The 23,201-nt window shown below is 36.2% G+C and overlaps 1 protein-coding gene across 2 annotated transcripts in view; it reads right to left on the bottom strand.

Moving 5' to 3' along the window:
• Window positions 1-23,201, bottom strand: part of RNF128 (ring finger protein 128) — a 91,213-nt gene that overhangs the window by 35,309 nt on the left and 32,703 nt on the right. Inside the window, exon 1 of one of the 2 annotated variants that reach the window (XM_002763145.6) lies at window positions 20,435-21,130. The exons of the other annotated variant lie outside the window; for it this stretch is intronic. Within the exon in view, the coding sequence (XP_002763191.1) occupies window positions 20,435-20,918 (484 nt within the window). The 5' untranslated portion in view covers window positions 20,919-21,130. Of the gene's footprint in view, window positions 1-20,434; window positions 21,131-23,201 lie in introns of those variants that run through there. 2 annotated transcript variants of the gene reach the window in all.

Raw genomic sequence — 23,201 nt, 5'->3', positions numbered from 1 at the left:
GATTCACTTCCTTTTTTAAAAATTGGTGTATCATAGTTGTATATATTTGTTGGGATAAATGTGATATTTTGATAACTGTATATAATATGTAATGATCAAATCAGGATAATCGAGATACTTGTCATCCCAAATATTTATTTTTCTTTGTGTTGAGAATATTATGATTCTCTTTTAGCTGTTAGTTATTCATTGCTGTATTATTGGATACTAGAACTTATTCCTTCTGTCTAACTGTATTTTTGTACCTCTTATACAACTTCTCTTCACCCTTCCCCTTCCTGGCCTCTGATAACCACCAATCTACTCTCTGTCTTCATGAGATTCACTTTTTTAGCTCCCATATGAGTGAGAACATGCTTATTTCATTTGACACAGTATCCTCTAGTTTCATCCATGTTGCTGCAAATGACAGAATTTCATTATTTTTAAGGCTCTATAGTATTCCACTGTGTATATATGCCACATTTTGTTTATCCATTCATCTTTTGATGATTGATTCCATATCTTAGCTATTGTAAATAGTGCTACAATATCAAAACACTTTTTAAAGTGCTCATAAAAATTGATCTTTGAAAACAGGAGTTCAGACACTCAAGAATACAAGTCCAATTAACAGATAACATATCACTGAATCTATGTTGTTTATTTTGCTGAGTTTTTCTTATCAGCCACTTTTGTTATTCTTTCATAGTAAAACAGCACCAAATTATATAAATGGAAACAGTTTTACCACAGTCTGTAAAATTATGGCTATTTCCTCAAGACATTTACAGCTGATCTTTAAAACCAATGTTGATATGCTAACATGTAGATTCCTGTACAAATTCTAGAGTTTTCCACTTTTCTGTTCAAAATTTCATGTAACAACTATTTCCTTTGGAAAGTACCAGGCTTAAGATGCCAAAACTGGGTTGCATAGCTTAGCTGATTAAAACATAGCACTAATAAGATCAAAGCTATGGTTCAATGAACTTTCTTGTGGACCAGCTATAGAGAAGACAGACAGTACTCCTAATTTCATTCATTAAGTGCTTTTCTGAATATCTACAAACATGTCTGGCACTATGCTAGGCTGTGGGGCTATAGAGAGTAATAAAATGCAGTCCTTAAGAGTATGATCTAAGCCACTGAAATGAATTGTACATATCTACTATCATGGCCAGTAGTAGAAAAAAATAATTCCCAAATCATATTTCAAACTGATGTAAGTAGAATAAAAAGGAAAACTTACTTTCCTTCAATGTCAAATAATCTGTAAAATAACAAATTGTTTTGTATTGATTTTGATATTTCTCAACTTGATAGTGCTCTTTATTTAAAAACTGGTAACTTGAAACAGACTAGGCTTTGGAGAGGGAAACAGTATATTGTAGCAAAAGTAACTCAAATGGGATCAGAATACTGGGTTGCATCTTCTGCATGAAGGAGGCCAGGCTGTGCTAGGTTTCTAACGTTCTGTAATCAAGTCTGGCAAAGGAAGATCACGACATTTCTTCTTCTGTCCTTATAGAAGCTCCAAATCAATTATTAATTATTTCATATTTTTCTAAACAAACATAGCACTCATCCCAAAGAAAAGCAAAAAGTCCTTAATTTGCTAAAAGTATTGGTTGAGAAAAACTGATAATTGGACAACAAACTAATAGTCTAAACCCCAATCACAGAACAGCTGTCTTTTCAAGATTTCAATCTTTCTAAATCTGTACTTTGTTTCAAAGGTAATTGTGAGACCATTCACACCCATTTCTTTCATGGACTGTTAGGTAAAAATCATTAACACAAACTATAAAATTTATTAGTTAAATGCCTATCTGATTTAAAGAGATAAATCAAGGGTTTATTTATAAATCTTATATCTAATATTTTTATTCATAAATCTTATATCTAATAAATATGTAATAAAACATTTCTGTTGAATAGCAGAAAAAGCTATCATTTTTATAATTACAGTGTATTTATATCATTTTGTATTCTACAATTTAGTCATCAGGAGTAGCTTATTTGTACCCTTATTACTTAAATACAAATTCCCGAGTCCATTATAACTTAAAGAACACTTATATTGATATCACAAATGCATATAGTGGTTACAGATTCCAATTCTATCAGAAATTCTCAAGCTTAAAAGTCATTAATAATAACAAGATGTGGCTAGAGTTTTAGCACATTTTCATTCTGCTATCTAAGGTATCTTAGGAGAAGGGACAGATTAGAAATAGGTAGCAATAAAGTAGAAGAAGAAATAGAGATTCCATTTCAAATGTTTAACAGTGAAAAAAGGTGTTGGCATGTGCCTACTTTGAGAACAAAGGTAATAAAATCAGCTGCAGCAACTCTTGCTTATTGTTACTGAATATCATTCATTTAAAATGTTAATATAAAGAATGGCTAATTGGGGCATTATTGGGGAAAGTAATTGTTCATATTGTATATAAATCTGACGTAGAATCCTGCTGATGGCCAACTTCTTTCATTTCTTTCAAAAAGATAATGATATTATGGCTTTTGTCTAATCTTATTTGTAAACACAAATTCGATAAACAAATATTTATTAAGCACCAACTACATAGTAAGTTCTGTGCTTCTGGACCATTTTTTCCCACATTTAATATTAATGTGTCAAAATGTAAAATAAATTCTAAAACATTTTTACAATATATTAAATATTCTAAGCATAGTGATAACATGTTTACAGCACCTTGGCATTGAAACACAAAATACACGGTGAAGGAAGCTGTTCTAATATCTCTTTCAACCAACATTTTCTAATATTAAAATATTAGAAAAAAGAGGGTATTCACAATGAGAGTAATAAGGGCAATTGAAGGCCAAAGTAGTTCTTCTAAAACTACATTCAATACTGTCCAAACATCCTGATAAAACAATAGGGTCAGCACTTCTAAATTTGCTGATATCCAGAATGAACAAGATCTAGGTGTAAAGAGTTCCAACGAAACAAACATTTCCTCCATTAGAAAATCTAGAACCCATTCAAGTGGACTTCTAAATATTCATTATCCACAGTAACTTTTCAAAGACTTGGCTTTTCCTCCTATAGCCCAAACTCTTCAGGCAACTGGGGAAGGACAACTATTTCAAAGAGTGATGCGAAAGCTCATCAGACCAATAATCCTACGTAGTGCTTTTTCAAAACAGGAAAAAAAATATCTAAACTTTTAAGCCAAACTAGCCTCTCTTTCTTCAAAGTTCTGTTTTGCGGCAACTTATTTTGTTCCCTTTTGATTGTTCGCAGTCACATATGAACCAAATTTGAATTCTTGATTCCGTCATAGCAGTTCTTGGAATTAAAAATATATATATACTACTATCAGTGTACCTCATCAAATAAACAAATACACAAATTATTTCTTTAAAATGTCTGGAATATATCTGTGGTCCACTAGGAACCAGACAAAATCAGCACTGCATACCCCTGTAGAAAGTGATTATCCTCCTGCTATGGTTCCAATATGGTTTACTTGGCCCTCAAATAGACTTCTTTTCTTTATAAATTACCTGGTTTCAGGTATTTCTTTATAGCCACACAAATGAAATAAGACACCTCCTATCTAGACTTTAGTTAAAATCTAGTCTGTTGCAGAATGGGCGTTAGTACAGATTAGCGATTGACTAAAATGATGGTTCTTAATACTCTGGATTATTACAAATCATCTTTTGTGGGGTAAGTGTGATGGTAGGGAATGTGACCCAAATCACTTTTATTACCATTTTTTTTAAATCAACAAAGGCTAATGTACACAGCTAATGTAGAATACAGCAAGTTGCCTTTCTGCCCTGCACCTCTAGATAATTTTCTGTAGTTTTTGAAGGCAATAATACATTAGGGATATAGCACAAAAATTCTCTGGCAGATGGTGTCCTCAGGAAACAGTATATTAAAGACAGGAGGGAATAAGAAATGACACTGTCTAAAAGGTCATGGATGAATAATTTGTGGATGACACGTCACACTCACAGGTAAACAATTCTTAGAAATATTATACAAAACACCTGGTCCTGCTTGAACTATTCTAGTGGTTATGTTTAATGTATCACATAGAACCTAAGGGTTGGATCAGAAATTCTCCAATTTTTGGTCTCAGGACTCATTGACACTTTCTACAGTTATTGATAACCCCAAATAACCTTTGTTTATGGAGATTATCTATATTGATATTTACTACATTAGAAATTAACACTGAGGAATTTTAAAAATATTCGGCCAGGCGCGGTGGCTCATGCCTATAATCCCAGCACTTTGGGAGGCCAAGTTGGGTGGATCACTAGGTCAGGAGATCGAGACCATGCTGGCTAACATGGTGAAACACCATCTCTACTAAAAATACAAAAAATTAGCTGGGCATGGTTGCATGCACCTGTAGTCCCAGCTACTTGGGAGGCTGAGGCAGGAGAATCGCTTGAACTTGGGAGGTGTAGGTAGCAGTGAGCTGAGATTGCACCACTTTACTCCAGCCTGGTTGACAGAGTGAGACTCCATTTCAAATATATAAACACACATGAATATATATTCACTTATTTAAAATAAAAGTAAGTTCATGTTAAAATAACCTAATTGTATTAAAATAACTATATTTCCCAAAAAATATAATAAGGAAGAGTGGCATTGCTTTTCATTTGTGCCAACCTCTAATGTCAGACTTAATAGAAAATAGCCGAATCTTCATAGCTGCTTCTACATTAGACCTAGAGTGATATGTCATTTTGTTAAAGCACAAGAAAGAAATCTATATTCAGGTAATTCTGGAATCTTCAGGAAAACTGAAGGATGTCCTAATAGCATTTTCAGATAACTGTAGATATTCTCCTATGATACTACACCAAAACTTAATAAATGGCAGTTTCTTAAATAGTATGTGGAGGAAAAATTTGAAACAATATCAATAAATTCTTTCTCCTTGGTTAAATGAAAATCCATTGGTCTATCTCACACATTGAATGGATCTTTTATTAATGTGTGGTTTTGTAATATCATGCATTGGTCATTTGGAAAATATTGGCTCACTGTGTTATGTAGATCCCAGTTATGTAGACTCAGTTATGCAGATTCACCAAGTTTTGCAGTTATATGATGACTCATTTCAAGATAAAACAGTAAGAAAGAGGTCACTTGTTAATATTGCCATTGATCTCATTAGAAAAGTCTAAAGATTGGGAAGTTATGCTTACACAGTGGATAAAAGTATTTTGAAATTCTGATTTTTCCTTAAAAGCTTAAATCTTATCATTGGCAAAAAATACTCTCATTTGTTTTCCTGAAATGACAGGCTCACCTAGTTAACTTGTGAGAAAATATCTTCCAAATAGACTTAAGTCTGAATAACTGTTGGTTGTCAGTATATCTTCAAGCTAAAGAGTTGTTTGAAGTGGTTAGTGACTCAGTCATACAAGTGCTTTTCCTTCAGATAACCATCATACTTTGGTATGTTGCAGATGGACTTTATGCCTACTTCCCATTTCATGACATGGAAATACATACACAACTATATATACATATACACACATGCATATACATACATATATATATATATACACTATATATATATAGTGCAGGGTAGAGATTAATAAAATTAATTATTCTTTTTGATTCATCAAGGGCATTCTTAAGTAAAACTAGCATTCTCTGTTTCCTGAAGTGCGTGGAAGTAGAGAATACAATTAATACACTTGGGTGCCACAGTCTTAACTTATGTTAAGGTGCCAGCAGTTTTACCCACCATTGCTTTCATATCATCCATGTAAATATTAACACAGTAAATAAACAAATAATGTGTAAGTATTATTATTAAAATAGTTTTGATCTCATGGACCCCTGAAAGAATCTCAGAGACTAGCAGTCCACAGATCATAATTTCAGAACCATTGTGCTAGATCGATGATCCTCAAATGTTAATATGTAGGAGAATTACCAAGGAAACTTGTTAAAACACTGAGCTCTCTGGGCCCCATTCCTTCATTCAGATGTCTGGGGTGGGGCTTGGGAATCTGCAGGTTTAACAAGTTCTGTGGGTTATTCTGCTGCACGTGGTCTGTGGACCATACATTGAGAAATACTGGACTGGAGTTTGTTTATAGCTTTATCAACATTAGGGTCAAAGAGCTTCAAGATAGAAGACCAGTCCATCTGTCCAGATCAATGCCAACCCTTTACCATGCAGAGAAAAACTCTGTCAATAGAATTATTTTGTTTTTATCAGTATGTAATGTACTTCATAAAGAGAAGTTTAAAGGTTTGCTGTATCAGAAATAGTCCCATTCCTTTCCTGTTGTAATATATCTCCATTGTCAACATTATCTTTAACTTAAACCACCATTAACAACCTCTTAAGTGATCTTCAAGCCACCAGTCTTAGATTTCTAATTCATTCTCCTCATGGCTACTAATGAAATGTTTCTAAAAGGAAATTATATTATTCTTTTTCAAAAGGCCCTTAAAAAGCTCCATTTCAAGATTCTGACCTGACTGCATTAGATGTCATGCTTTTACATTATCTACTACAGACTTCCTTTGAAGTTATCTTGTTTATTTGTCCTTCATAAACTATGAACTTCTTCATGTTGGGAACTGAGTCTTTCATCACTTTATCTACAGCATCTGGCAGAGTGCCTCGCATATAACACATGTCACATAAATTTCAGACGAATGCAATTTTAAGTATACTGTATTTGGTGACAATTTGAATTTTGATTTAATCTGAAAACAAATTCATCTTTTGACGATAACTGTGGTTAACAGTCTAAGGTGCCCCTCCTCTTTCTAGAGAAAGATGGCATACCCAGACAAGACGTGTCTGCCTACAGCAAAGACATATCACATATACAGATAAAAAATTAAATACTAATTCTACCCTATAACCTTGGGTTTAGTGTGATGCGTACTGCCACAGGGCTGATTCTGTTGAAATTACCACACTTCCAGAGCTGCACTAATAGTGACAAATAATCCCCTTCCAACATGGGGCTCGGGTACACCTCAGTTTCAAAATTCTATCCAGATGCTAGTACAGACGCCATTTTAGTCCAAAGTTCAAGTCAAAACATAGTCATCCTGGTTCACTAGGAGGACACTTATGAGGAAGTTCAGAGGTCCAAAAAGAGAAGCACTGAGGCATCTAGAACAGGTTGAGTCTCTATAAAACCTTAAATTTGTGCTGATACTGAGAAAAAAAATAAGATATGCTATTGCAAGGCTAGGCAGAATTTATAGTATATATGTTATGATATTAGTATATATGGCATTCTGTAATTATATTAAAATGTTTATGCTAATGTTTTCTATTGTCATCATTTTTGTTTTGGGATGGTAAGGTTTCTAGAAACCAAATTCAACACTTGCGGTTGCTATTTATTTATGTTTTCTGGAGGAATGCTAGTCAGTAAACCCTATAGCATCAACATTTTCAATCCCTTAAGATTATAAACTATGAAATATACAGAGCAGTTCAGAATCTAATAGGACTACTTGATGAGAAAAGATGAAACAACTATGACTAACAAGATATATATACAAGTAGTTAAAATTTTTGAGATTATTTGTTGAGCAGTTTAAAAAATCAGTGAACAGATAGGAGACTTTGAGGTTTTAGGGAAAGAAAACTTATACAAATGAGCATTAACGATTATGGTGATGCTTTTGTCCTTTTATTTGTCGGTTCTAGCCAGGTGTGGTTGTTCATGTCTGTAATCCTAGCGCTTTGGGGAGTCAAGACAGGATGATTGCTTGAGCCCAGGAGTCCAAGGCTGCGGTGAGCGATGATTGAACCACTGCACTCCAGCCTGGATGACAGGGCAAGACCCTGTCTCTAAAAATCAAAAGTAAAAAATATTTGTCTGTTGTATTTTCCTATAATGTGAGGCCTTGTAAAGAAGAATTCCACTGTTTATTTAAGGGCAAATATATGGGCACAGACCTAGGTTATAGCCTAAACTTACAAGGAAGCTAGGACATGACCTTCACCACTTTATCCTGAACCTTTCAGACCAGGTGGAACCAGTACAACAATGCATAAAGGTACATGTACTCTGTACTTAAATGTTGCCAAACTCTAGTCAGTGCAACTTTTGTGTAGATCTGAAAGCCCTACCTAAATTTACATTTAAGTGCCAGACTGAATTACTATCAGGAAAACAAAAAAAAAAGCAACAGAGGCTGAAAATGTGAGGTCCCTGGGAGAAAAAAAATCATTGTTGTTTTGACATGTTGCCTGTTCACTCCCCTTCTCCTACTACAACATTTAGTACAATGCTGGTCATTAAGGGGCATTGAAAGTTTTGTTGAAATTGGAGCTGCCTCTTACATGCACTCTCTTCAGGTAGAGTTTTTAATATGGGGATTGGGTTGGAAATTGCATTTATTACTAAAGTTAGGAAGAGTATTATGTTGAGAGATTTGGTATTCATTTTGACCTAGCCACAAAATCCAAGGGTGCAAGAGTTCCAGTAGTCCAATTAGTTATTATTCCATTAACATCCAAACTAGAAAAGGGAAGAATTTGGTATGCCTCTGCATGACTTTTTGGTATCCTATAGTTACCAAAAATTTTATAAAAAAGAACATTCTAGTACTTGCGTATATGAAATTTTCTCCTGAATGATGTATTACAAAAACTAGCTTCTTCACTAAGGCACACATACCAATTATAAAACCAAACATGAACCTGTCTCACTTATGTCTTTATCTTTTTACAATAAATTGTTTCTGAAAGTCAGTAAAGAGAATAAACCTGGCATGTAGAACTGCACTTTAAAGCCACATATACTTGATATAAAAGCTACCATATTATTGCAAAAAAGAATATTTGTCATTACAGTCGAATATATTCTATTCCTATCATACTGAGCTTAACTTTATTTGTTAGTCTTTGACACTGACAAAACTTTGACACATTAAAAATATGAGGGCCTGGCACTGTGGCTCATGCTTATAATCCCAGCACTTTGCAAGGCCAAGGCTGGTGGATCACTTGAAGTCAGGAGTTCAAGACCAGCCTGGCCAACATGGTGAAATCTCCCCTCTGCTAAAATCCAAAAATTGGCCAGGCGTGGTAGCACATGCCTGTAATCCCAGCTATCAGGAGGCAGGGGAATCACGTAAACCCAGGAGGTGGAGGTTGCAGTGAGCTGAGATAGCAACACTGTACTCCGGCCTGGATGACAGAGCAAGACTCCATCAAAACAAAACAAAACAAACAAACAAAAAAAACAGAGATAAGAAGGGAGGGAGAAATTGTCAAGTGCCTGACAATTTGTGAACCCCAAATCATATTTCAGATGTGAAGTATTTGGAAAGACAGAAAGGGGTTGACAGATAAATTCAAAAAATAATGTATTGAACAAAGTCAAACAGGGTGGTTTATATGTTTGCATATTAGAGGCTCTAAGAAGCCCTGCACTGCTAATACACACTGCCAATCTCCAAAGCTGGGCTATAGGTGAGGGTAAGCAGATAGTTAAGCTATCCTTCAATAAAGCAGAATGTGCACTAGGCACTTTACATATACTATTTAATTTATAATTCACAGTAACCCTATGACATAAAGACAATTATATTCCCCATTCTGTGGGAGAAGAAAATGAGTCTTAGATTAATTTGGTGAAGGTCACAAAAATTTACATGATAGAGTTGTGAATCATACCAAATCCATTTGATTCCTAAGTCCTCTCTTCTTAACCACTGTGCCAGCAAAAGTGTTATAGCCATTTCCATTGTTAGAGCTTAATACCTTGATTTTAAGGTTTTGCTTTTGTCTAAAATGGAAATATACCAGGGAGAAGGAAGATAATATCGCCATTTCAGTTTCTTGATTATGTGATTTCTTCCTGCATTTTTCAGGAACTGCCCAGAAAAATTACAATATGGATGTTAGTTTTTTCTTCTTCTACGTATGAAACAATTACATATTTCAAAATGTGGTAGTAAATAGCTATAATAACCAATGAAGAAGTATTATGTTTAGTAGTAATGAAATTGTTAGCAAAAGCTTCAAGAGAGCTAGCATTTACTAAGTACTCACTACCTGCCAAACATTTCATTCATAATGTTATAAAATAAGTAGGTATTATTGCCCCCCTTTTGATGAATGAGATAATAAAGTCTAGGTTAACAATTTGCCCAAAATGACATTTATTAATTGGTAGAGCTGGAATTCAAATCAAGCTGCCTGACTCAGAGACACCTGCTTCCTTTGTAATATGCTGTCACCCAATTTCTAATGGAACATATTCACCTTGGTACAATAGATTGAAATAAAAACAGAGCAATCACATAGCTGTCCTTACCATCAAAGGATGATCTGTTGGCCTTTAATTACATTACTCAAAGTAAGTCAATTCTTTTGTCTTGTTAGCCAATTCAGCCAAAAAGCATCAGCCAGAGAGGAGCAGCGAAAAGAATGGCAGTTGAGGTTTGTGCCAAGGGAGGTAATTGGTGATTTCACACCAGCCAGTTTCAGTCTTTCTTACACATCCTGCCCCTTTGCCAAAATGAACTGGTGATGGCAGAAAACAAGAATTTGACTGAAATACACCTATAAAAGTATTTTGGAATTGTGTTCAATATAAATTGCCCATGGTTCTGTGAGTGAAAACCTCACTCAATATAATCACATTTTTTGTAGCTTTCATCCAAGTGACTGTTGAAATCCTCGAAGATAAGAGATGTATAGTTAGCTCTCCATATCCACGAGTTCTGCATCCATGGAGTCAACTAAGCAAGTGTCAAAAATATATGGAAAAAAGTGCCTGCATTGAACACATACAGACTTTCTTTTCTTGTCATTATTCACTAAGCAATGCATTTTTAACAACTATTTACATAGCATTTACATTGTATTAGGTATTATATGTAATTTAGAGATGATTTAAAGCATACTGGAGGAAGTGTATAGGTTATATACAAATACTATGCCATTTTACATCAGGAATTGAGCATCTGTGGATTTTAGTATATGCGGGAGGTCTGGGAACCAATCCTCCACGGATACCAATGGACAACAGTACTTGAAAATCTATTGATGGCTAACTAAGCCACAAATCAAGTTAAGATACAAACTTAAGACTTTTAGGAACATTACAAATGCTCTTACGATAACCCAACATCTGAAATCCTCAAAGATTAAGAAAACAAAATATAGTATTTATGGTGAAGTACATGGAAAAGGTGAGTTAGAACTTTGGTCAACATGACAAAGAAACTGAATTAGTAGAGAAAATTCCCTAAACCAGCATGGTTGGGAAGAATATAACAACCCATACTTGATGGGGCTATCCTTATGAACAACCACAACAGAAACACTAGGGTTATGTTTCAAAAGCTCATTTGTAAACCAGGTCTTTGGAAGTAGAGGAAACATATTTTCCCATAGTAATGTTGCTAAACACTGGGGTCTCAAATGGGCCTAAAGATTATTGCATATGAAAGTGCACTGAGGACAAAAAATTGCAAAGCAAATATAAATTAGTATTTAATCCATATTTGTAATAAAACTTTTCAGAAAACAGTATCATTTCAATATCTAAAATAAAACAAACAAAAGCACTTAAAATTTATCTGAATACTGGTACATGAAGGAAATACACATTTAATCAGGAGGATTACATGGTTAATGGGTGGTTTTTATAGAATTTATGGGAGTGAGTTATGGACACATGCAAAGTCATTTGATTCTCAGAGTACTGTTTGTTATAATGTTTACTTCTACTTCAGAATAAGTGGAGTCACATAGAAGGAAGTACAAAATTTTGAAAAGGAAGAAGCTCGAAGAGGGGTGTGTATGTATGTGTAAGATTACCTAAGGTAAAATTAATCATGTTATAAAAGACAGAGGAAGAGGGTAGAAAAGTATGACCAAAACCCATTCTGAGAGGAAAATAAGTGGTACCAAAGCAACCTTTGAATTTCTCAGTTTCTTGTATAAAGTAACAACTGGTAGAGTTTTGTATAGCAGAATAAAATCTCAAGGGAAATGCTCATTTTAAAAACAAGTAACTTGAATGAACTTGTATGTTCTATCATTAATAAAGTATAAAATAAGAATATCATGATTCCCTTATGCTCTTATTCTAATAAAATTTCCTCCTATTTTCTAGAATGACAAAAGCTATCACCATCAAATGAACTCAGTGTCTCATGGATGAAAATTACTAATATATTGAATTCTTCATACTGAGCTATTAGCACTAATCTTAACAGTATTGAATAGAATGGATACTGAAGGGGGCTAATGAGGGTGAGGAGGCTTCTTATGGGAAAGAAACAAAAATACAAAGAAAGGCATGGCACGTTTGTTTTTTATGCGTGTGTGTGTGTGTGTGTGTGTGTGTGTGTGTGTGTTGGGGGGATTAAAAAAAAGCTAGTGAAACAATGGATAAAGAGAAGAGAAAGATTCCATACTAAAATAGGAAAAGTCAGTCCTGAAAATTCTTTTAGTGGTCAAGGCACATGAAGAAACCACTGTTAACAATAAAAGGTAACACTAACTATCATATGGGTTAGATAGATATGTTCAAAAGGTCAAAGCAATTCTTAAATTCTCATAATAGTCTGCAAATCATTTGTACGATCACATATGCTTTGTTCCTGTTGTTGCTTTCTTTAGGATCGGTCAATGAATTTGGTGTATTTTGGGTTCTTAAAAATACTAGTTTTTCCTGATAAAACTAAAACATTCACAGTAAGAAAATCAGAAAATATAGAACAATAATAATGAAGATAACAAATACTTTCACCCATAATTTCACCAACAATATTAACATTATGGTGTATTTTCTTTTTAAAAGCTAAAATGCTTTTAGTTGCAGGCAGCATTTAACCAAGTTATTTCAACATTTTGTCTGAAATGACAAGTTAACATCTAAAGAGAAAAATATATCATCTATTGAGTTCTAGGACTATCTTCTTTCAAAAAAGGTCAAAATGAATAGGGTTAACTCAAAATTGTTGATTTGTACCTAACTTGCTCATTCAGGTATTAAAACAAGCAGTTCGTGAGTAGATTCTGGACCTAACAACCTTTATCAAGTCCAGTTTCCCATGGTTCAGCATGAATCACCAAACTTTCCTTTAGAAATAAATCAATATTGCACTAAGCCTATGGGTAAATTCATGCAGTAACTACATGCCACAGTGCACAGAAGGACATACACACAACTGAAAAAGGAAATGACAGAACAGGAAAAGATAATAAAGAACCCTTGTGTTTCACTTTGCCCATAGGGCTCCAAGGTGGTGGTGTACAGTGAAGCGTGGCAATTCTGAACTTGCTTTGTAACTGCGTTGAAAGGTGCATGTACTCTGTGCTTGGTAATAACTCCCTATGGTATGCAGCTGAGGATCACCACCATAAAATAACTCCAATGCAGTGAAGAGGAGACTATTTCTGTGGGTGACTGGGCTCCTGCCACTTGCTACAAGAGGTCATTCCCTCAGGAAAAGAAGTTCACAATTGTGCTACATTAAAAATTCTTTCTATTGGAGTGTGAGGTGCTCTTCTGGAGTTTGGTACTATTTTATTTCTTGAGCTGGTTACACATGTGTACTCAATTGTGAAAAAATCGCTGAGCTATAAATCAATGATTTATGTCCCTCTTTGGGATGTATATTATACTTCAATACACTTACACATGCAAAAATTATTTATCCCCAGGAAATACCTATGGTGCCTTATCAAATAAACTTTGGGGAAAACCCCAACAATAGTTTATAGTTAAGTAGCCATCATTATAATAGAAAAGCTACTTAAGAGCAACAGAGGAAACCAGGTGCAAACCTCAATTGTGAAAAAAACATACAAAATTAAACGAAAAAGATAAAAAAACATTACCTATGGGAATATTGGGGGAGAAAAAGAACTAAGGCACAAATGGTGATCAAATCCTCAGAAATATCAAAGTCACAATAGGCAATGCATATGGGTTGGACCAGACCACGTTTATGGCTAGTAAGTATATTTTAATGTAAACCTCTGTGGAACATATTTTTTATTTAAATGCCCCAATTCACAACCCTCCACATCACCATTTTTGCACTTCCTTTCTGGTAGCTAAAGAAATAGAGACTCAATCTCAGTCAATAACCACAACCTTCAACTACAAGAAGGCCATCTTCTATTTCTATTAATCACGCCACTGTGTTCTGGCCTGGGCAACAAAGTGAGCCTCTGTCTCAAAAAAAAAAAAAAAAAATGAATAAAATAATTAAAAAAAACCCAAAACTGCTAAAACAGTTGTATCTATAGATTATATATCTTTTTCATGTTTTCTGTATTTTATTAATACTACATTAATATTTATGAAAATTATTATAAAAGTATAATAAAATGTTATGCCCATGTACAGAAATCAAGATAAGAAGGAATATTCATAGTGCCATATGTGTTGTAGAATTATGGATATTTTATTTTAGTTTTATATTTTTCCGTATTTTTCAAGTTTTCTACAATAGTTAATTTTATAATATTAATTTTATAATCAGAAAATTACTTAGAAAATATCTTTAGTACTCTCCTCTCTTCTGTCCATTTAAGAGTATGAACAGAGACTAATGTGGCATTCAGTATGTAATAACACATATCCTCCAGGGACTGAGGGGGAAAAGTTATTCATGTGATTAGAAAACAATTCACTGATCAAGGTATACAGTCACCTCTCAGAGCCCTAGGGGATTGGTTGAAACCTCAGGACCTCACAACAATACCAAAATCCACAGATGCTAAAGTTCCTTATATAAAATGGTTCAATATGTGCATATAACTTGTGCACATCTTTCTGTATACTTTAAGTCATCTCTAGATTATTTATAATACCTAAGACAGTATAAATGTTGTGCAAATAGTTGTTATACTATATCATTTAGGGAATAATGATAAGAAAATGAGGTCTGTGCATGTTCAGTGCAGATACTTCTTTTCCCCCAAATATTGTTGATCCTCAGTTGGTTGGATCTATAGGTGTGGACATAGATACAGAGGACTGACTCTATTTCCCTTTTTTTAAAAAAGGGTTTTTACTTTATGAATTTTCATATTCACCAACATTTTCAATGGAATCATTTTAATCGGAGACATTAATAGAATGCTGGTGTAAATAGTTTTTAAAAGATAAAAAAACAGCACAGGGAAAGCTCAATATAAAAATTCATCTGTCATTACTTTCTTGTTACCTAGGGCATTTTGCCATTAAAAAATCCATAAAACTGGCCTAATCACTGTAGAAGTTAGAAAGCCAGCAATCTTGAAGTATGTGTACACTCTATTCCTGTACGCCCTTCTTCCTTCTACCAGACTCCACATTGCTTTAGAAGGCAGGGACTTTACCTTAATTATTTTGCATACTCAGGCAAGAAGCACAGTACCTATCAGACAGCAGATCTTTGATAATGCTTGATGAATTCCAATGCACTAGATATTTTTCTAGTGAATCTTGTGATCCTTCCAGCATTAGAGTTCTTGGGTGTTTAAGGCAATTCAACAAGCATTTCTAGAGCATGGATAGTACAAACGTTTCTATAGGGATTACAAAGATTAACAAAATATTAAAATTGTTATAATCCAGTAGAAGGTAAAATATGTAAACAAATAACTACCAGCAAAATACAGAAGGTATTATGAAAGAGAAAGTGCTATTTGAACAAAATGAGGTTACTGTACTTTGTTTTGGGTGTGGGCTGTGCTGGGAAGAGGAAAAGAAAGAATTAAGAAAGGCTTTAAAGATGAGGAGGCATTTGTGCTGTATTTTGAAGGATGCATACATTTTTGACCAGCACAGCTAAGAAAAAAGGGGTCTGTTGGTAATAGCAGAAGCAAAGGAATTTTAGTGGAAAAGAATAGAGAATGTTTAGCGACCAACATGAAAGAAGAGGCATATAAAGCTTTGAATGTAATTTTGGATCAGATTACTAGGAGTCTTATATGTCATGCTGAGAAACGTAGTCTAAAATTTATAAGTAATAGCATATATGTGAGCTGTGTTCTGACGGCATGGAGGAAGAACTGCATACAAGGAAAAAAAAATACTGGAAGCAAGGAGACCAATCAAGAGGCTAAGTACTTTTTCCCATGAGAAGATACAGGAACTGAAAGCAGGGTAATAAAAGCAAGGAAGAAGGAGACATATGTGAGAATGTTTGAAGTGCCAGAATCAACAGGATGTGGCAGCTATTTACTGGAAGAGGAATACTGGGAGTCTGGGATGCAAGGGAGAAGAAGTGTCAGATGCATGAACAAAATACCAAGAGATACCAAGGAGGTTACATCTGAAAATGGCTTTGGGAATGGTATTTTACATTGGTTAATCATCACTGGCCAATCTCTTTGAACTCCTCTACTAAAAAAACAGTTTGTTTTCGAAGTCAACATCCTGGAAAAAATAGAATAAAACTTAAATATTAAAGGGTTGAGAAGAGATTGAAGTGGTGATTAAGTAGTAAAACATACTATTCCAAGGTCCTCTGTGAACAGAAGATTGGCAGCAGGAGAGAGAAGCAGTTATTTGAGAAAAGTAGAATAAACATAGGAAGACCAAAATATCGTTTTCTTGTAAAAATTCAGTCTACCCTCCATACCTAAAGGGATCAAATTAGAATTTCAGGTAATGTGGCCTTTGAAGTACTCTAGACTGTTCATTTCCAATTATGATCTACAAACACTGGATTAAACTTTAATTTTCTAAAACATATTTAACTATCTAAACTGTGATTAAAATATAATAGTAGCTTCCTACATGTCAGACACTGTGCTAAACACTTTATCTGCATTATCTCATTTAATCCCAGTAACCTTAGGAGGCAAGTTTTTTCTTATGCCTACCTTACATAGGAGAAAACTGAGACTTAGAGAAGTAAAATAACTGGCCTAAGATTTAAACAATAATAAGTGGCAGAGCTCAACCCCTTAACTAATCTGTTCCACTGTCTTTCAACAATGTACACAAGCCGCTGTGTTATATATCAAGCTGTATCCCATTGGAGATCCCCAAATCATTAACTTACACTGCTTAGTTCATTCACTTTTTACTGCCCTCAGGAATAATGTTTCTCCTGCCATCCCTTTGCATATGTTTCAAGTTCTCGTAAACATTTCATGAATTATGAAGGTTGTAGCTCTGCACGGGTTTTTCAATAAATTCATGCCTATAATGTTGTCTCAAGGAAACTTGTACAAGCAAGTATACACACCTCTTCAACCTGTGGGTTGTGCTCAACTGGACAGCAGGCAAGGTTCAGGCCCACCTGCCTGGTGAAAGCAGAACCGTTTGTTGTGCAATAGTGAGAACGTGCTTAACATGTCTCATTGTGACAATCTTATATTTTAGATAGTTTTAAAGGTTACTTTATAATTTGGCCGCTTCTTATCTGATTTTGATTTTTAAGATAAGAAATGTGAATAGTAATTAAACTTTGGAAGAAAAATTTTCTCCTAATTTCCTTTAAGGTTTCTGCACTGATTTGACTGAAATATATTCAGAGACTACAAGGCAAACTGCTAATGAGCATCTGTCATTTGCAATTATTTATCTGTGTGAATCAGAATTTTCTGAATACTCTGCAAACAAAATAAATTACAGAAATAATCTGCATGAGTTGATGCTAGGCTACAATTACCTTTTGTAAAATTTTGGTATACATAAAAGTCTAATTTTCCTAATTGATTGCTGTCATATAGTGGGGTTTCTTTCTCCTAAACAAAAATTTTAAAGCAACTGTTCTAAATCAGATAGGTGAGAGTGTAGACACTTAGCACGAACTCTAACAAAGGGCAAACAATTCAAGTGCAGCCCCTCATGAGAGTAAGAGAAGGGAGATTTTGTAAACACAGAAGATATGGAAGACTTTTCCATATTTGATGGTTCCTTTGTAATTTGTGGCAATATATAATTAATTAATCCATACTTAAATCTCAGTCCTATCTCTCTGACACTATGATCCAAGATAAGTTTTCGACCAGAGTTTAAAAGGAAACTCTAGGCTTACTCTGAGGAATGAGTAAAGCAAACAATATAATGCTTTGCAAACAAATATTCAATAACACATGTGGATAAAATGCAAAGTGATTTCCTCCCTATATTGAAAATTAGTTTTTCCAGGAGTTCAAGGAGAACTGTGATTCCTTACCTCAAGTAATTTGCTAGTTTTGGCTAGCTAGCTTGATGGCAAACTTGCTATAGCCATTATCTCAGATAATATTGTTTTTAAAGTATCAAAATTCTTTTCTGAACGTAGTATAATTTAGTGATCAATATTTAGGCCTTTATTCCTATATGGTGTCCTGAAAGACAACAGCCATAATTAGATTTCCAGTATATTCATGCCTTCAAATCGACAGTTGCACAATCGTACATTTGTACATTAATTTTTTCCATCCTGTTAGCATTAACCTATTATAACATTCAGTGACTATTATCAGCTGGGTAGTATACATATATTATCCTTAATAATCACAGCAACGTAAATACTACCTCCATTTTACAGATGGGGAATCAGAGGCTCAGTAAAGTTAAATAATCTGACCAAGGACACAAAGCTATTGTGTGGTAAATCCAGAATTTTATTCCCAATCTTGACTAAAATGCCTGTGTTTCTCTTAGTATACCATATTGCCTCTCAATAAAGTTTAATTAATATGCATGTAGAATGCCTGGCACATAGTGGGAACTCAGCAAAAGTTAATTTTATTGTCTTCTAAAACTATCAGATAAATACCCTTAACAGAAGTAAAAGGAAAATGGTCTAAGTAGAACTTTCTAATTAAATACTCTTCAATTACAAATCATTAAGGCAAATGAATCTCATTAGAAGACAAAGTCAGCTCTTGCTATTATACCGTCAACTGAAATATAAAGACTATAAACTTTGTTAAGTCTTCAGTCTTGATTTTCAGTAGCTTCTAAAAGCTACTGATTCATTCTAATCAATGAATTATTGGCCAACAGAGATACAGTTTCTTCTTTAATCAATATAAAATCTAAAAATCATAGCATTTTAGATCTGAAAGGGATCTTAGGGTTCATCTAGTTTTGTTTTGTTTTGGTACACGCTGCTAACTTGGCCTCCACCGCCTATACAACCATTTGACATGTGAGTAACTTGTACAAGGTTACAAAGTTGGTCGAGGCAAAGAAGGGGCTAAAAGAACTCAGATCTTCTGAGTTCCAATTCAGTGCTCTTTCCATTAGGCAATCCAGCCATTCAATACAAGTGGTCTCTAGGCAGGGTCAGTCATAAGATTTTAAGAAAAACAAAATCTCCAGCAGTCAAATAAGCAGCTTCACCTTTCCAGTGACTCCTAGAAGGCTAATGCTATCAGCTAACCCTTACAGAGACTGGATGGTTTGCTTTACTGTGCTAAAACTCTTTAAGGCATTATTTCATCCTGAAGGCAAACTTGTGTAGAAGTTTTCTTATTATTTATTCTCATTTGACTGAGAACCCAGACTCTAAGACTTCAAATAAGTTGCCCAAGGTCACAGGACTAGGAAGCAACAGATTAGGAATTTGAACCAAGCTCTTACTTGAGGCCCAGCTTTTAAAAACTGTGATACACTGCTATTACACGTGTCTCTTCCTTTTTTCTCCATCTTCCCCCGTTTGTCTAGGGTCTAGGATAGCTATGTACACAAGGCATGGATACCTAATCACAAATAGGGAGGTTTATGGAAGGATAACCGAAGGGGGAAAAATAGTATCCCCACACCAGCTCCATGAATTTAAGAACTACCTGGACTATTTTTCTTACAAAGTCTAGGCCTTTGCTATCCTCATACAGAAACCTCTTTTTCAAGAACATTAGTCACCTCTTTTGTAACTCAATAACCTAAATCAGATTTTTCAGAAGCAAACAAAAGCATTGATATCAACAGTCATTTGGGACTTGAGACCACTGGTCAGAGAAGAACCCAAGAACTAAGCAAAGTTTCCACCAAAATTGCAATGAGGTTAAGAAGGCACAGTAACACAATCTAGTATTTGATACCCAGGAAACATGGAGAGAAAAATAGGGAGAGGAGGGGAAAATCTGCTGTCAGTCCGAGGTTGCTAAACAGCAGAGTGAGGAAGAGATTTCTAGGTGATCTTCTCCTCGGTTATTTAAGAGCCCGTGCCCACCACCACTTAATCCAAGGCTAGACACCCTTGTGAAACACCAGGAAAAAGGAACGCAAAGAGCCCAAACAGTCCTTGATTTGCCAGCCTCTGCACCCGGTTTGTCTTACCCTTTTCCACCAGAGAGGCAAATGAGGGATATTTTCCCGCCCAACCCCCACGCCTGGTGAATCTTGGGGAGGACCCTGCCCCACTCTGTGGGGACAGAAAGATCACCCACTTTCCTTGGGAGCAAGGGGATAGGTCGAGGAGGGCAATGAGGAAAATAAGAAAAACTGGCCACGGCAGAGGTCTGGAAGGGTGCAATCTAGTAGCTGCACTCACCGGGGTGAGACATGGGGATGACCTCATTGCGGGTCCCCGGGAAGTTAAAGATGACGGCTCCAGACGCCCCTCTCTCATAAGCCAGATGAATCTTGTCTGCGAAGGTGCAGCCCCCGCCGCGTTGGATGAGGGCCAACCAAGAGACTTGCACGGTGCTTCCCCAAACCGTGGGCACCGTGAAATTCGTGTGCGGGTTACAGGCGTTGAGCGCCCCGGGTCCGTCGGGCGGTACCAGGACCCCAGCCACAGGCTCCAGCGGCGAGTCCTGGCCGTACACGCCCTCCTCACTCAGCTCCCACACCGTACGGTTCACTCCGGTGTGCGGAACCCGCCAGGACACGTTGAGGTAGGCGGTCCACACTGCTTCGGCCCCCCGGGAGCCGGGGGCCTGCGGACTTAGGGCCAGCAGGAAGCACCACGCCAGCAATCGGGAAGAGCCACAGCCAACGCGGCAGGAGACCCCGGCCCCAGGCGGTGGCCCCATGGCGCGCGTGCGCTCCGCAGCTCCCTAGTGCCCCTGGCACTCGCCCTCCTAGCGCTTGGCAGGACCCTGGCCTTGAGCAGGTACGAGCCAGGTAGGGAAGGAACGGAGTGAGACTGTGAGCTGCGAGCTAGGTCGGAGCCAGGAGGCACGTAGCGTCAGCAGACAGGTTGCCGCAGACGCAGCTCCTCTGAGCTTCAGCTGTCTCCGCTACCGCTGCGGCCGCGTCGGGCTCTGGGGCTTTAGCATGAAGCTCCGCCCAGCTGACTGGGGGGTAGAGGTGGCTGGGAGGGAGGAAAGGACACTGCGGGATCCGCCTCTTAAAAGGGTAACAGGATGGACCGATGTTAGAATAGGATCTGAGGCTGTGTAGGCAGGTGTGTCGCGGAGTTTTATAAAAAACGGACAGGCGAGGTACGATAAAGTCCGCAAATATAATGCTTTCTGGTAGGATTCGAGTCGGTTTTGAATTGTAAGAATACATTTTACACTCCTAACATTTGCCTAAAGGACGTTTCGGGCTTACAGTGCCAGAATGTGAAAGTACAGTACTTCTAAAAAGCGCAGATCCAAAGGGTCTGAGTTGTACTCAAGGGAATTTGGGTAGGGAAGGAATTTGGGTAGAATCATGCTATTTACAGATTCTCTGGAGGGAGGGGGGAAGGGTGGAGAGAAAGGCAGGAAAAGCGCATTGCTACCGGTTCCTTCTGACTTCATATGGCACCTTTCTCTTTCCCTGATCCTAAGAAGCCTCATACATGTATATTCCTTACCATTCCCCCAGGTTTAATGTACTGCATCAGATGCCCCTTCTAAAAGTAATCTTAGTCCTCACAAAAGAATAACTGTTTTCACACACCTCAGAACCAAGCCTTTTTTTCTGTATTTTCCACAAACCTGACTTACCCAAGCAAATATTCCTGTGCTGTTCATGACCTTAACTACATTATCTTTCTCCATTTACCACTAACTGAAAGGAGCCTGACTCGCCTAGATGATTCACTCATGGCACTATTACATTATGATTTATCCTTGCTTAAGTATACAATTTTTGTCTACCCTGTCAACTATTACATTTATTAGATGGTTAACAAATGAGTCTTGAATTAAGCTGAATTCATACACCTGGTGTCTGATAGTTACGAATAACTTTTGACCTTGGGGAACTTCTCTGTGGCTCAGTTTCCTCATCATCTGTAAAAGGGGGATAATAATAGCACCTACCTTATGGAGTGTTCAGATGATTAAATGAGTTAATACCTGTAAAGCACTTAGAACAATGCTTAGCAATATATAAAAATTACATGTGAAATAAGATTATTAAACGGGCTCACGGATACAATTCTAAAATAATCTTAAAGTTGTTAATTAGAGGTAATATCAGAGAAAATGATGTTCAAGATGTTCAGTCTTAGCCACTTTTTCAGTTCAAAGAAATATAATCTACTTTATGCAGCTCAACATTTGTTAAATTTCTGATCAGTTATGCCCCTCAATCCCTAGCTCAGCATTTACTTAATCAACATTATCTCCTAAGACTAAGCATGGAACAATTCTGTACTTGATGCTCTTATAGCTTGAGAGAAACCTAGAGGAAAATTAGCGTCATATACCAAACAGCACCTAGAACATAAATAAATGGACAATTTTGTGAAACATATACTCTAGGTATTAAAAGTGACTTTAGAGGTCAAGGTGGGTATATGGGACCAATAGCACGGTACCCCCAAATACAGATGATAATCTCTGAGATAAAAGTTACCTAGGTGAAAAAATGGCTAGGACCAACCACCTCTAAGAAATGGTACAAATCCGGAAACTGTCTGATTTTGCTGGTAAAGAACATTGAGAATTCAATCAATATTACTTGAATGACAGCCAACTATATTGTACTTTGAAGAAATAATGTGTTCAAAAGAAAGGGGGTATTTTACATCTACAAAAATGAAGTTCAGAGAGACATTTGTTAATGTTTATCCATTCATTATTTTCTTGAATATTTGTTGTACATCTGCCATAAGCCATGGACTTAACATTGTACATCAAGTTTCCTAACAAGAAGCTCATAAATTAGCTTTGATGAGAAGGACAAGTAAAATGATAAGTGCAGTAGAGAGTGATATATATATATACAGTGTAAGCACTATGATAGAGATGTGAAAGGGCAGTAGTGGATAACAGAGAAATACCCAACCAAGACTGGGAAGTAAGGAAAAGCTTCCCAGAGGAGGTTACACCTGGGCTGAGTTTGAGGGGGTTAACTTTTCTAGGCAGAAAACAACACAA

The sequence above is a fragment of the Callithrix jacchus genome, chromosome X (genome assembly GCF_049354715.1).
Source record: "Callithrix jacchus isolate 240 chromosome X, calJac240_pri, whole genome shotgun sequence".
In the NCBI taxonomy this organism is placed as follows: domain Eukaryota; kingdom Metazoa; phylum Chordata; class Mammalia; order Primates; family Cebidae; genus Callithrix; species Callithrix jacchus.
This window is presented reverse-complemented; position numbering and strand designations above follow the sequence as displayed.